Raw genomic sequence first — 16,654 nt, forward strand, 5'->3', positions numbered from 1 at the left:
GCGTTTTCGAGAGATTATTCAATTCTACCGATTAAGCCATGCAATCTATCCTAACCCCTGTAAGGGCCTTACTAAGGCAGAGGAGCGCACACTCCTGCACTTTTACATCAATACTCTGCTGTGCCCGGCAGTACTAAACACTTTGATCCTGCCTGACCAGAAAAATGCCCACACTGTGCAGAGACATTTTCGGACGTTTTCCACATGGTGTGGGCAAGCCTGTCAACCCCGAACCTGGCGAGCCAAAAGACCCCGGTCAACCGAGCTCGATTTGCGGCGGCCGGGATGCTGTACTGGGGAGCCCACCGAGTGATTGTGAGGGGTGGCCCCTTCTGAGCCTCCTCAAACTTACTCAAATTGCAGCATAAATAAAAATTGTTCAAGCAAGCAAGCAAGTAAGCTGAAGATAAGCAATTAACCAGCATTTATTTAAGATTTGCATTTTCAGATGGGGCCAGCATCAACATAACCCCTCTTTTGTAAAATGAAATTGCTTGGCAATCTCACTATTGGCGTGCTCGTGATCAACAACGCTGCTTGTCGCAATTTTGCTGCTCTGGCCACTGTTCACTAGTGCTAATCTTTTTCCATTGAAACTTTGTTTAGAAATGCATTTAGATTTAGACAACGTAAAATGCGAACAAACAGAGTTTGTCAAGAATGCATATCGAGCAAAAAATAACACTAGTAAATGTAGAACAAAAACAATCATGAAGAAAAGGAAGGCACACACCGTATAATTATTAAGAAACAGTGATTCAAAGTGTGAACAGCAAAAGAGGCAGCACAGTCAAATGTAAAGTTTGCACATACTCACGGGTGGAAGTGAACTTTAGTGTTTTGGAGCAGCTCAGGAAGTAGTAATAATGCTGTTTTAGAGCAGGTTCGGAGCACCAAAAAATGTGTTTTGAAGCAGCTTTCTAGGGTCAATCATCATCGTCAATCAAAATTATTTCTGGTAAAAATAATTGCAATGGTTTTCACTAAACATTCAGTCCTAATAATCTAATAAGACTGACCACCCACAATTGAGTGAATGAGTGTGACCACCCAAATTTAGTGAATGAGTGTGACTGAAGTTTCAAAGAAACTGTCAGTCGTCACTTAGAATCAGATTGCGGCAGAAAAGCGCACATGTTTATCACGCGCAGTCGATGATGTTCGTATTATCTCAGTCGCTGCGTATCCCAGACCCTATATTACTAGAGACCGGTAGTTTAGGCACGAAAAAACAAAGCTTTAGGCATCTATAACAAGCCCTGAATACTGTCATTTAGACATATACGGGCATTTTAAACTATTGTTTAGGCATATATAGGCACAATGTATAATTACTTAAGTAGAGTGTTTCAGGACAAATTTTCGACTTCTAACAAACACAACAGGCAGATCCCGTGCTTTGGGAAAGAAGTTTATTTTTAATGAAAAGAATTGGGAAAAGAAGAACCTGTTATGTTGCTGCCATCACTCTAAGCAGTTTCACATAGCGCCACAGGATGGCAATTTTTATAAATCTCAGGATAAAACACTGTGGGCACACACGAATCTAATTGGACTGTCTGAACTTGAGCTTGCTAAGGCACATGACAAGTCACCCCGGAAAAGGAGACTCAAGCCCAAGAGTTGGTGGGATGAGGAAGTTAATAGAGCCATAACAAAACGTCAGGAAGCCTCTAGGGAACACAGACATGCTAAGCAACTGGGTGAACCGACAGATGATGTTGAAAGAAAATGGGACATCTTGCTAAGCTGTACAAGGGAAGCACCCCTTCTGATCAATCAAAAGATTAGAAGAAAGGGGGCTCAGTGGCTGGCAGAAGTACATGAAAAGGATAGAAAAGCAGCTGCAAAATTTTGGAACTATCTAAACTCCTTAAGAAATGAGACAAGCCTAGAGAAGAGGTTTATAACTACAGCTTTGAAAGACTTTGATAGAGCAGACTTTGAGAGAAATAGTGAGCAAAGCCATAATCGATTGTGAAGTCCCTGATCAATGGATGGAAACTTAGCAGGATGAGCATGATCTATAAAGGAAAGGGAGACAAAGCTGACATAAACAACTACCGTCCTATAACAGTGACATCAGTGGTCTACAGGCTAGCGATGCAGATTATAAAGGAAGACTGCAGGCATTATTAAAAGGAGCAGGGGGAACTGCAGAAAGGGTTTTGGAAACGCACTAGGTTGGAAGACAATCGGTTCTCACTGACGCAGTGCATCGAAATAGCAGAAAAGGAGCACAGGCCCCTGTGGCTAGCATTTTTGGATATCAAGGGAGCGTACGATAGTGTAGTTCAAGAGGACTTGTGGGAAATACTGGACACAATAGGTGCGGACGATGGAGTCACTACTCTTTTAAAAGAAATCTATAAAAGTAACAAGGTAGTTATAAAGTGGGAAAAACAGGTATCCAAGCCCACAGGGGTGAAACGGGGGCTTAGGCAGGGGTGTCCTCTGTCACCCTTGTTATTCATGATGTACCTACAAGGATTAGAGGCCAAATTAGAGGGAAGTGGACTTGGCTTCAACCTCTCTTTCGTCAAACAAGGAAAACTACTTGATCAGGCACTACCAGCATTAATGTACGCAGATGATATAGTGCTAATGGCCAACAACAAGGAAGATTTGCAGAGATTGGTGGACATCTGCGGTAATGAGGGAGATAAGTTAGATTTCAGATTCAGTAAGAGAAATCTGCAGTCATGATCTTTAATGACAATGAAGGTAGTGAGCTTAGAATACAGGAGGTCACGCTAGAGATAACAGATAAATACAAATATCTGGGCATATGGATAAGCAATGGGGCCGAGTACCTAAGGGAACACGAAATATACATGTTATATTTATACGTGTTATATATAAAAGAAATGGGGGAAGATCGTTGGGCTAGGAAGGTCTTCAGGTAGTTGTACATGAGGAATGTCGATATAAAATGGAGGTTGATTGATTGATTGATTTGTGGGGTTTAACGTCCCAAAACCACCATATGATTATGAGAGACGCCGTAGTGGAGGGCTCCAGAAATTTTGACCACCTGGGGTTCTTTAACGTGCACCCAAATCTGAGTACATGGGCCTACAACATTTCTGCCTCCATCGGAAATGCAGCCGCCGCAGCCGGAAATCGAACCCGCGACCTGCGGGTCAGCAGCCGAGTACCTTAGCCACTAGACCACCGCGGCGGGGCGATATAAAATGGAGGTAGCGAACCAGAAAATTGACGGGTAAATACTTGGAAAACAGCAGGGGCCAAAACAAAAAGAACTCTTGGTTAACAAGAAGGTGAGGGAAATGAAAACCGGCATGTCAAGAATAGGTATGATTAAGAAGTCGGCACTAGAGATCTATCGAACTTTCAGGCAGGATATTGCCATGGAAAGGATCTATGATAATTCTCGGGGTAGTTCTCTGCCGTTTGAGGCCAGGACGGGAGTATTGCGAACCAAGACTTATCGGGCCAAATTTGAAGGGGTAGACACGGTATGCAGTGCGTGTGGAGAGGAGGAGAAAACTGCTGAACACTTGATAATGTTCTGTAAAGGGCTTCACCCTATAGTTCAGGATGATGGCGCAGAGCTTTTCAAAGCACTGGGGTTTAGGGACAGCGAGGGCAAAATAGACTTTAAGCAGGTACAAATGACTAGAAGGAAGTTACCTGATTGGTGGCTACAATCAAGGCACGAGTGAAAATTAAATCCTTCACTGCAAAGTGGCAGTGCTTAACTTCCCCGTTTAAAGGGAAAAGAAGACAAAGCTAGTTTTTGAGGCACAAATGCCTGCGGCAAGTCTTAGGTGAAATACAGTCATTGTTCACTAAGCAAAAATGTCTCCCCTAATTTTTTTTCCTTTTTTAGCCAGCACCTCTTTTCAGCATGCCCATTTTTCACAGTAAACATTGTGTCCATAATGTAGTAGCAGCTAGAATTCTAGCCACCCTACCACTACGAGACAAGTTGCCGTGGAGTATGGAAACTGTCTTTTATTAGCTAACACCATCTTCCATGAGAACCAAGGCTCATGCGCTGTTCACACAAAACACAAAAAAGAGAGAGAGAGAGAACCGACCAACTTGAATGCGGAGATCCCTACTGCCAGAGTGATAGGAACTCGCATTCATTCAGCATTAATGAAACGGATGCAGTGCTGACTCAATCATGATATGCCACAACATAGCAGAGTTGCTAGTCTAGTCATTTTATGTGTCACTTCTTTTCTTTGTCATATTCTTGACTGGTTTATGCTTTCCCAAGGAGAAACTTGTCAATCAAGATGTGTAATGAGCACCAAATAAGATTAAATGTGTGAACGTTTGCTTATCATCACAATGACAGCAACTCAAGACTGTCTCTACATTCAATCCGAATACATAGTCACCTTTATGTTGTGCAATACACAGCTGTGCCAGTGATCTACCTTCCCAGAGGCTCATGAAAATATCACTTAAAAAATTATTTTTTTTTTTGATGAGTTCATACGTGATTTTCAGGCATGACAAAAAAAATGCAATGACAAGAGAGAACATGGGACAGAGCACCACGAACAACATTTATTTGCAGAAATACACGAAGCACGTCCCAAACAAATGGACACGCCATCTGGTTGCAAGCAGTCTGTTGTTGAGAGCAGTGAGCGGATAGAATTGAAAGCGTTAAGAAATACTTTCGACAACAGACAGCCCACCACCAGACAACGAAAACGACAATGGTCCTACATTGTCCATTTTATTGAAAGGGAACACACGAGCGTGTGGCCCGTGTTCTATTTTGTGGCAGTTGCCAACAGCACCATTCACTGACAGCTAAGGAAAGCGAGTACGCTTTTGGTAGAGTGTACTAGAATGGAGGAATGTGTCCACATGAGACCCCGCGCTAAGGCGTATTTTTCTGAAAATCTAGGTGGCGCCGCCATTTTCTTTGCCTGAAGGTTACCATGGTTACCTTTGATGTTGCCATGGTTACAGCCGCACGCGGTACCCAGTGGCAGCGGATTTGCCGTCGCGCATCGTTCGTGTCTCAAGCCTATCCCCCAATATTGCAGCAGCGCTTGTAGAAAGCCATGGACGACGTCACCCCTACCACATCTCGGGAATAATTCAACTAATCTACACTACACTAACACCCTGTTTCATAGCTAATAGCAGCAGGGCTAGCTTCACTGTGTTCAATTTTGTTTAGTTTTTTTAACAAGGTTGAAAGTAGCTAACGAAGTAATGGTAAAAACAATGCACGAGCAGCCCCGCATCGAGCACACAATGCCAAGTCGAGCACACAGCTCGGCGCTCTCACAGTCACCACAGGCGCTGCCGGCCACTGCTCACCGGCCCAACAGCTTGGATTAGCCAAAGCTTCAGGTGAAGGTGACTGCCGCATCACCACGAATTTTCAGTGCTTTATGCATTAATCGCATCGCTTGCCGTCCTCTCTAGTGTTTGAAGCGCAGGCCATGCATTTAAGTGTTCTCTTTCATAAAAAAGGAGAGTGTATATATACATATATGTCCTTCTCAGCGTGTGCACATGAAACATGTTCACACCAATGGGTGTTCAGATAATGCATGCTCCATGTCCTGCATCCTCTCCTGTGATCACCTGCCACGGTGGTCAAGTGGTTAAAAGGGAACTCCGCGTTTTTTTTTTTTTTTTTTTTTTTGTATTCACCGATTTCAATCAAACTTTGAACATGTGTCCGTGTTGGTACCGTGGTGACAAGTGCCGAATTATACACCCTTAAGTCATTTACTTTTTAGAAAACAAATTTTAAAATTTGTAGCTGATTTTGAAATCACACTTGTAAAGGCTGGCCACACTGTGCATATGACGCCAGGGCCTACTCTTTTTTCAAAAACCCCGCTTTTCTCAGCAGACGGATGCAGCGCACAGTTAAATTTTGTTAGCTCCATCGCCAACTTGCTTTTCGTGCATAAAAAGATCGAGGCACCTGAGCTATGTTTACACAATGGCCAGCCGTGGCGGGGTGTAGCGAATCTCATGACGTCACTGGTGACAGTATCTTGTGACGTCATTGGATACCCACCATGAACGACAGAGCCACTCCCTGTTTCGCTTTCTGTCTTGACTCATTGTTTTTTTGCTTAATTAAAATTATTAGCAAGTGCCTGGGCAATATGAACCACCCTAACTTCTTCGGAACTGTCAATACTATTAGAAAACAGGATTATCTCAGTATGGATGAAAACCCCTTTAAGGCACTACTACGCTGACCTGAAGGTCACAGAGTCTAATCCCAGCCGCATTTTCGATGAAGATGAAAATGCTTGAGGCCTGCGTGCTTAGATTTAGGTGCTCGTTAAGGAACCTCAGGTGGTCAAAATTTCCGGAGCCCTCCACTACAGCGCCTCTCTTAATCATATGGTGGTTTTGGGGCATTAAACCCCTACAATAATTATTATTTTCCAGTGATTGTATTCTTCTGCATGTTAAAATGAATTATGCAAATATCAGCCTGGCTATAGTTCTAGCCGAAACTTTGGTTCACATAGAGTTTCTGGCACAACACCCTGCCATGCAATTCGGCGCCTCTGTCTAATCCTAGTCTCAATGTTAGCACAGGGCGCATGAAGGTAAACATTTGACATAACTCTGCCTGCTTGAGAACTGAGAAACAACTCCAACCAAAGTAATGTTGAAGTTTAGGAAACTGCCCAGTTCCTTCCTCGGGAAACTGTGGCTATGACCACCACGCAAGCGAGTACAAGAAGCCACTCATAAACCTCTTTGGCACCACCAATACTTGTGGCGCCAAGTTCAGGCTCATCATCATCATCATCAGCCTGACTACGTCCACTGCAGGACAAAGACCTCTCCCATGTTCCGCCAGTTAACTCGGTCCTGTGCTTGCTGCTGCCGATTTATACCCGTAAACTTCTTAATCTCATCTGCACACCTAACCTTCTGTCTCCCCCTAACCCACTCGTCTTCTCTTGGAATCCAGTTAGTTACCCTTAATGACCAGCGGCTAACCTGTCAACGCGCTACATGCCCATTTCCTCTTCTTGATTTCAACTATGATATCCTTCACCCCCGTTTGTTCCCTAATCCACTCTGCTCTCTTCTTGTCTCTTAAGGTTACACCTACCATTTTTCTTTCCATTGCTCGCTGCGTCGTCCTCAATTTAAGGTGAACCCTCTTTGTAAATCTCCAGGTTTCTGCTCCGTAGCTAAGTACCGGCAAGATACAGCTGTTATATACCTTCCTCTTGAGGGATAGTGGCAATCTACCTGTTATAATTTGAGAGTGCTTGCCGAATGTGCTCCACCCCATTCTTATTCTTCTAGTTACTTCAATCTCGTGGTGCGGCTCCGCGGTTATTACCTGCCCTAAGTAGACATAGCCTTTTACAACTCGAAGTGAACTATTACCTATCTCGAAGCGCTGCTCTCTTCTGAGGTTGTAGTACATTACTTTCATTTTCTGCATATTAATTTTAAGACCCACTATTCTGTTCTCCTTGTCTAACTCTGTAATCATGAGTTGCAATTCGTCCCCTGAGTTACTCAGCAATGCAATGTCATCGGCAAAGCACAGGTTACTAAGGTACTCTCCCTTAACTCTTATCCCAAACTGTTCCCATTCTAGGCCTCTGAAAACCTCCTGTAAGCATGCGGTAAATACCATTGGGGAGATTGTATCCCCCTGCCTTATGCCCTTCTTAAATGGTATTGTGTTGCTTTCTTTATAAAGCACTATGATAACAGTTGATCCCTTGTAGATTTTTCCAGTATGTTTATATATGCTTCATCGACGCCCCGATTCTGCAGTGTTTGCATGACTGCTGATATTTCTACTGAATCAAACGTTTTCTCGTAATCAATGAAAGCTATGTATAGTGGTTGGCTGTATTCTGAGCATTTCTCTATTACCTGATTGATAGCATGAATGAGGTCGATTGTTGAGTAGCCCGTACGAAATCCTGCTTGTTCCTTTGGTTGATTGAATTCTAATGTTTTCTTAACTCTATTAGCAATTACCTTTGTAAATAGCTTGTATATTACGTGCGAGCAAGCTGATCGGCCTGTAATTCTTCAAGTCCTTGTCATCTCCTTTCTTATGTATTAAGATGATGTTAGCATTCTTCCAAGACTCTGGTACTCTTCCCGTCAGGAGACACCTCGTAAACAGGGTGGCTAGTTTTTCTAACACAATCTGTCCTACATGTTTCAGCAGATCTGATGTTACCTGATCCTCACCAGCAGCTTTGCCTCTTTGCATGCTCTCCGAAGCTTTTCCGACTTCTATCATTACTGGTGGGGTGTCATCTGGGTTACTGCTAGTTCTTATAGAATTAAGGTCATGGTTGTCCCGACTACTGCACAGATCTCTCTAAAACTCCTCTGCTATTTTACCTATCCTATCCATATTGGTAGTTATTTTGCCTTCTTTGTCCCTCAGTGCATACATCCGATTTTTGCCTATCCCAAGTTTCCTCTTCACTGCTTTGACGCTTCCTGCGTTCTTCAGAGCGTGTTCAATTCTCTCCATGTGACACCTTTTTACATCGGACACCTTACGCCTATTAATCAACTTCGAAAGCTCTGCCAGTTCTATTTTGTCTGTTGTACTTGAGACTTTCATGATTTGATGCTTCTTAATGAGATTCTTCGTTTCCTGGGTAAGCTTGCCAGTGTCCTGTCTCACTACCCTGCCTCCAACTTCCACTGCACACTTCGTAATGATACTCATCAGATTATCATTCATTGTATCTATGCTAAGGTTGGTTTCCTCACTAAGAGCCGAGTACCTGTTCTGAAGCGAGACTCTGAATTGCTGTACTTTCCCTCTCAGTGCTAGCTCGTTGATTGGCTTTTTGCGTATCGGTTTCTGTCGTTCCTTCAAGTCTAGGCAAACTCGAGATCGTGCTATTCTGTGGTCACTGCATCATACCTTCCCAACCACTTTCACATCTTGCACGATACCTGGGTGTGCACTCATTATAAAGTGTATTTTGTTCTTATTTTCATCATTAGGGCTCCTGCATGTCCACTTACGGTTTCCTCGTTTTCGGTAGAAGGTATTCAATATCCGTAAATTATTGCATTCTGCGAATTCTAGTAGTAGCTCTCTTCTGGCATTTCTAGTACCGATGCCATAATCTCGTACTGCCTGATCTCCAGCCTGCTTCTTACCTACCCTTGCATTAAAGTCTCCCACCAGTATAGTATACTATGTTTTTACCTTGCTCATTGCATTCCACGTCTTCATAGAAGCTTTCAACTGAAGCATCATCAAGGCTGGATGTAGGCACGTAAGCCTGTACCACCTTCACCTCATATCTCATATTTTATTTTATTTATTTATTTAGTACATACTGTCAATCCCTTTAGGGACTATTGCAGGAAGGACACAAACTATAAATATATAAGGAAAAGGACAAAGGAAAAAATAATGTGAAATAACATAGCTGTTTTTTTTTCTTTTTTCCTCTTTGTGCGTGAATGGCAATGTTAATATAAATATGAAAATTCACATATGCTAAACATTCATACACAACTGTGAAATCTGTTTAACACTGACACATCATATCATATCAATATAATTGTGGTTATACAATTATAGTCACACATTAGTATGTAAGCTTTAAAAAGATACAAAAAAACATACATCCTAAGCACAGGTAGCGGAATGTGGGTAGCGGAATAAATACTAATAGTAATATGCATCACTAAAGAAAGGCACGAAATATTTGTAGTTTTATCTTTGTGCATCATGTAAGTATTTTCAAGTAGTGATAAAAAGGTAGTTAGTGAGGTGGTATTGGTAATAGTGGAAGGTAAGTCATTCCACTGTCATATGGCCAGCGGAAAGAAAGAGTATTCAAAACAATTTGTATGAAAGCGATATTTATTTAGGGTGTATGAGTGCTTTAGTTGAGTTATTCTTGAGTCTGAAATAGAGATGTACTTATAACTATTAACATTTAACTTATGAATTAATTGATGAAGCAGTTTCAATTGGGCGAGCGCAGCACGGTTTTCAGTAGTGAGTAATCCAGCAGATTTGATCAAGCACTTGGAGAGTCTGAGAGTTGATATTTATTGAAGATGAACCTTATTGCTTTTCTTTGCACTACCTCTATAATGGTGATTAATTTATTAGTCGATAGAAACCATGCCGGGGTAGCATATTCTAAAACTGATCTAACGAGTGTATGATAAGCTAGTAATTTAGTCTCGCGGGGCGCTTGACGAAGGCGTCGCTTAAGAAAAAAGAGCCGCTTAAGCGCAGTTGAAGTAATGTTGTTCACATGACTATCCCATCTAAGGTCAGATGTTATTGTTAGTCCAGGGTACTTGTGCTGCACGACTACTGTTACCAGGTCATCGTTTATGGCGTAAGAAAATTCCTGTACATGTTGTTTTCTTGTTATTCGCAAAAGAACTGTTTTTTTTTTTTTTTTTTTTTTTACATTAAGGCTCATTTGCCAGTCAGCACACTATGTGGAAACTGTCATCAGTGCATTATTTAGTGTTACATGGTCGACTGGAGAAGTAATTTCTTTGTAGAGCATACAGTCGTCAACAAAAAGTCTTATGTTGACGGAGGTGTCGGTGGGTAAGTCATTGATAAAGATGAGAAATAGTGCAGGAGCCAAAATGCTACCTTGAGGAACTCCAGAGGTGACATGAATAAGTTTAGAACTGGTGTGGTTAATTTGTACAAATTGTGTCCGGTTGAATAGGTAGTTTTTTATCCATCCACCAACGGGCCCCTTGTCTAATGTGTGTTCAAATTTTAGCATTACTTTTTGGCGTGATACGTTTTCGGTGTGGTGAGTTTAATTACGATACCTACCACCCTTTCAGTAATGCTATAGTATTCCTCTATGTTGCCAGCTATGTTTCTGTGAATTAGTAACCCCACTCCCAGTTCTCTTCTGTCAGCCAAGCCCCGATAGCAAAGGACGTGCCCATTCTGTAGCACCGTATAGGTCTCATCTGTTCTCCTAACCTCACTGAGCTCTATTATATCCCATTTAACACCCTCTAGCTCCTCAAATAGTACAGCTAGACTTTCTTCACTAAATAGTGTTCTAGCATTTAAACGTTGCCAAGTTCAGGTTCCCGTGGTCGCCTGTCCGGATCCAAAGGTTCTTAGCACTCTCTGCTGCGTAGCAGATCTGACCGCCGCCAAGGTCAGTTGCTTCGCAGCTGCTGGGGACTGAGGGCTGGGAGTTAATTGACGTATGCATGTGGGACGTAGTGGCCTGACACTGCACCAGGGTGGCCAATCCTTCTCTGGTTAGGGAGTGCGTTACCGGTGGTGGTCACCGGTGAGGCCGCACCCCAGGCCTCTTATTGCAGTTTCATCACCACGCAGATTTTTTTTTATCCAATTGGGAACTGCGCGACATTGGGATTCGAACCACGGACCTTTTGCAAGCGAGGCGGATGCTCTAAACACTACGCCATCGCCGCTTTTTTGTTTGATATATCAAGTACTTAATGATGCTCCAACTGAATAAGAGTGGATTTCCTTGGCTTCCTCTCACTTTAGGCTCACACCTTCCTTACTGCCACTTTTCTTGCCTTCTTTCACCTCAAGACGGAATCGGGCTTGTCTACAGTGGTGGAACGCTAGGCCTATGAATGCTGTTCTTGTCCGTTGCTGCTACCTTACACTAGCTACAAGCTTCCATGCTTCAGTTACAGCACGAGGAGCTAGCATGCGGTATGACTATATTAGGCATCATTATGGCATTGTTCCTTGCATACCTTATTGTAGGATATGTGCACAAAGATCAGACACAGACAGACAGTGCGCAAAGCAACACTTAAGTTAATCTATAGAAGACAAAAAGCAATTTCCTGCATCGTATTTCCTTGACATGAGGTGTGCATAAGTTTGTTCGCATTCTCTTCTGAACCCCTTTCCCTACAAAGTCTGAACACGCTAATTAGCTGCTTCAAGAACAGTTAAACCGGTTGATAGCCCAGAGGTCACATTTTTTAGCACAAGCGGGAAAAAAGAAAGAACTGGCTGAGAGAGGCCGGGTGCTAAACATCAACTGGCTTTATTTCAAGAAAACCCGCAGACAAGACACATCAACTAAAGCACATGTGCGCAGCTGCAGCATAGGTAATAAAGCATCGATCTGAAAAATCTGAACTCATTGCCAAACAAATTAATGTTTCTATCATTAACAGACTCTGTGCCCTTGCTCTTGATATGGAAAGCTTCCAGCAAATCCCTAATAGACTCTGTGCCCCCAAAAGATGTACTTGCTGCTGTTCAAGGTTGTATTGATAAAACAGTGTGGTCCAATTTCAGAATTCTTCAGGGATGTCTGTGCTCAATTTTATGAATTTATTAAAGTTTTACTCAAAATCAATGTTTGTGTCTTTTAAAGTAAAATTTTATGTACGGCGCCAAGGTGTTTGCATCACTTCACGTGTCACGGTGTGGCATCTGGGCTCTGCAACGTTTTTTTGGCTTCTTTTGATAACAATTTTCTTAGTGTACTTGATGACAAGGTATTTCTGGAGGGTTTTATATATGCTGCAAATTTTTTTTATCATTTTGAAGTCTAACACGGATTTTACCCTGGGCCACTACGTTAACCACATCTCAACTGTTTTTCACCAACATGGGCAAGGTTTGAACATTACTCATGAACAGCCATCAGATAGATTCATACAGTTTTCAGATTTGAAGTTACATCTTAGAAAAGACCATGTTTGTTGGCAATACAACGCCCGTTTACAAAAAGATTTGTTGCCTTATGATTTGGGGCACTCCAGATAGTGAAACGGGTTATTGCGAAAGTTTGCCTCAAGTCTGCTCTGGTGAAGTCGTGCATTTAAACTATGCAGGACAGCTTTCAAGTTCAAATAAGAGGGCTATGGCAAGCTCGTTATCCATGCGCAGTCTTTGGTCTTTACAAATAGGGTACTGCACCAACACTGCTGAAACAATGAGGACGGAGGGTTTTTTCAATGTTAATCATTTCTTACTGAATTGCAAACACTTTTAGCTTTTCTAACTACGTACTTCTCTAGCCACCTAAATCAAGTGCTCTCGTGATCACCTCCTTAACTTGGTTTAGACCAAAATTGGTATGAATGTGTATGACAAATATGAGTGTCTGGTCATTACATGATAAGGTTGAGATCCGGTCGCTTACATCGTCAAACCCTTTCCACCAAGCATGAGTGGCAAATATACCAGGAGATGTGGTATGCACCACATGCGATTGACAGTTTACATCTACCCGGGGACGGCGAGAAGAAACAGTAATTTAAAGGCACGAGCATTAACAAAAACCGACTACAGCAGAAAAAAAAAAGCAGATTCTACGTGCTTTGCGAATCGACATTGTGAAGCATACAGAGGGAAGGTGATCGTGTTGTAATTTTTTTATTGAGAAACATTCATTGAAATGTTGAGAAATATATGTACAAACATTGCATGCACAGACATATGTTGAACAGTAGCAGATGTTTATATAACCAGTTATTCACACTTGCTGAACGATGCCAACAGGGACATGAGCACAAGGGATAAGCAGCTGGTGCTCGCAGGATGGTAGCCCTGGACACTGCTACATAAATGAACTTCAGTGTATGGCACCTGACTACAATTGATGTTGAACTGGCAAGACAGCTGTATCACAAGAATACATATGTAATGTTTATAAAATTACATAGTCAGCATTGCAACCACAATTGACGTTTCACGAGCACTCGGGTCTATTTGAAAAGTAGTTCGAAGACCTGACATGGCTCTGTGGTAGAATATTTGATTGCCAGGAAGAATGCTGGAGTTGGATTTCTGCTGAAACCCTGACATTTTTATTGTTTGCATTCGTCCGGTAATGCAGCCGATGTCAGCTTTTTCTTAACGCTCATGTGTTAAAATTACCCATGTGTCTTTTCGCCGTTCCTGGGTAGATACTGTCAATGCCCTGTGGCACATACCCACCCGCAGGTATGTGCCACTGTCTGGCGGAAAGTGTTTGAGGATGTGCGCAACAAGATTGTGACATTAATCATGTATTGACCAGTGGCTCATATTGGTCAAACCATGTTACCCTCCCATACTAATTTTGGTTCACCACAAATTAAGGGGGTAACCACCAGAGCACCCAGACATAAGCAGCTAGATAGATTGACAAATACGTAGATAGATGCCAGAAGTGCTTGCAGTATGCAAAGAAATGGTTTGCATTTAAAATTGGGATCTCTGCAGGAATCAAAGCGCAGCATTCTGTGAGGCAGTCAGGTATTCTACAAGAGCCACGGCAGGTCTTGAAACTGCTTTGTAAAAATACCCTATGCAGGCGCAATGTCAATGCAACATCAACTGCGTTCGTAGTGCTGGCTATCAAATTAGCATCGAAAATAACATATGAACTCCTGTGATATAGGCATCGTGTCTGGTTAATGTCAGTAGTGGTTCCATTATTGCTTCTGCTTTCATAGTAGCCTAGTTCACATCACATTCCATGTTGCTACCATTCAGCAAGCTGTATTCAAATGCTACTCGTCTCCAGAAGAATATGCTAACAAACGTAAGTTAAAAATGATATTGACATCATTGCACTGTGGATGTGCACTTCATTTTGATAGTACTGCTGGGTCAGTGCTCTAATATGTGTGTCGGCGTTACGTCAGACCATGAGTTACTTTTTTATTGTGAATGAAATCTACTAGGATAGCTGTCTAAGCTTGCCGGTTTACCACGATTCAGAGTCAAGGCGCATAGAATGAAGACAGAGAAGAGGCACTTGAACACATTAGCGCTGACTTAATGCTCTCAACAGTATTTTGTTTGGAGACAAGCAACCACATATATAGCTAAAAAAAAAATAACATCACGTGTACGCCGTCTGCACAGAATTCATACCAAGACGTTTCCAGAAAAAAAAAGCTGCGTTTCTTGCGCCATGTCATGGTTTCTTTATATGTATATGCCGTTGTTTGTATCCGAATAAAAAAATTAAATACTATTATTGCAAGTGTTAAGTCAGCGCTCGCGTGTGTCAAGCGCCTCTTCTCTGTCCTCGTCTTATGCATCGTCACCCTGTATCACGCATAGATATTCAACGATCCTGGTAAGCCCACAATGAGCACACACCTACACACTTGCAAAAACATGTCAATTCAGCTCTTAAAGCCAGAAAATGCAGCACGGAGAATCACTCGCCGACCGCTTCGCATGACACCGATTCCAAAAATGCGTGGGTTTTTTTTTTTTTTTTTTTTCGTGGCGCACGAGGCATGTACGCGCTCAGCCAATGGCCCAGCGACATCCGCTAAGGCGAAAGAGGCATCGAGATTTTTCAAACGCGGAAGGCATGCAGTAGCGGCACTTTAAATGCACGTACTACGGCAATAACAAACAACCGCGGAAAGCGAGAAAGCACGCACCACTCGTAGCAGCCACTTTCGTCCTCGTCTACGACGCCCAAGGTGTAGTTGGTGACCACGTCGTGGCGGTGAGGCAGCAACACACGAGACACGTCCAACCTTGCCGCTTCTGCGGCGCACACCATCACCAAGAACAAAGAGTGTAAAGACATGCTATCCCGCGCAACTAGCACACGCGTTAGCTCAGTTTCCACGCGCCACGTTTCGAGCTGTCGACTCGCGGGCGTCGCGACTACAATAGAGAGGTGTGCAAAGCGGCTGCCGAAACCTTGCCCCAAAGTACCGATGCCGCTTGGGGCGCTGGGCGCACAGAAAGCGCGGGCACCGTTGAGCAGGCAACGTACGAACGGGTGAGCGCGCGCGGATCTCCGCAAAAGTCATTGTCGCGTCATGCGTGTCCTTGGAATACTTGAAGCAGAAATTTTAATCTGTCTTTTCTGCCTGTGTCACACGATTCAACTTCAGCCACCCGGCCATCAATCATAAACGCCCAGTCATCGTGAACAGAAAAAAAAAAAAAAAACTAAATAAGTTACTCGTTACGCGAACAAAAATGAATCGCATTAATGGCCATGTTCTACGTTACCGACGTGCTCGTTACCGCTTTACAGTATGTAATTAAAGCACGTTATTGTTATTATTATTCCAGCATCAGATGTTAGTAAAAATCAGTGCGCCTTCGCTACAGGAACCAGAATAACATTTTAATAAACCCCGTATTTATATTTCACATAAATCCTCTCATCAAAGTAACTCTTTTAGGTGAATAACTGATTTAACAAGAAAACTGCATGTGACACTTGGTAATTGCTCAAAGTCGAAGCTCACGTAAGATGAGATTTCATCCCCAACGCTCTCCGAAAAGAAAACATCTGATATCTCAATAAATTCACAGCAATAAAATCTGGCACCGTGCATTTACAACACAAACGCACATATATTGTACGAATAAAATAAATCCCCAAATAGAATTCTATGAATAAGAAAGCCCTAAATTGTATAGACCCGCGGAAAAATATTTTTCAGCATAAATCATTTTTACCCGTCTAATCCACACAAGTCCCGCAAAAATTGCGAAAACATTCAAAGTGAGCAACGCAGCGCATTCAATTTTTTTTTTTTTGGCACCCTAGTACTACAGTGAACTAGATAGTACTAGGGTGGCAAAAAAAAAAAAATCGAATGCGCAGCGTTGCTCACTTTGAATGCTTTCGCAATTTTTGCGGGACTTGTGTAGGTTAGACGGGTAAAAATGATTTATGCTGAAAAATAT

The 16,654-nt window shown here is 42.5% G+C and overlaps 1 protein-coding gene across 3 annotated transcripts in view; it reads right to left on the reverse strand.

Moving 5' to 3' along the window:
• LOC119181346 (nuclear pore membrane glycoprotein 210) overlaps positions 1-15,663 on the reverse strand; it is a 322,530-nt gene extending 306,867 nt beyond the window's left edge. Inside the window, exon 1 of one of the 3 annotated variants that reach the window (XM_075874836.1) lies at positions 15,382-15,663. In XM_075874836.1, the coding sequence (XP_075730951.1) occupies positions 15,382-15,533 (152 nt within the window). In that variant the 5' untranslated portion in view covers positions 15,534-15,663. The remainder of the gene's footprint in view (positions 1-15,381) is intronic. The other 2 variants (XM_075874835.1, XM_037432564.2) reach the window with 2 other exon arrangements.
• Positions 15,664-16,654: the final 991 nt, after the last annotated feature.

This window comes from Rhipicephalus microplus, chromosome 10 (genome assembly GCF_043290135.1).
Source record: "Rhipicephalus microplus isolate Deutch F79 chromosome 10, USDA_Rmic, whole genome shotgun sequence".
Taxonomy (NCBI): Eukaryota; Metazoa; Arthropoda; class Arachnida; order Ixodida; family Ixodidae; genus Rhipicephalus; species Rhipicephalus microplus.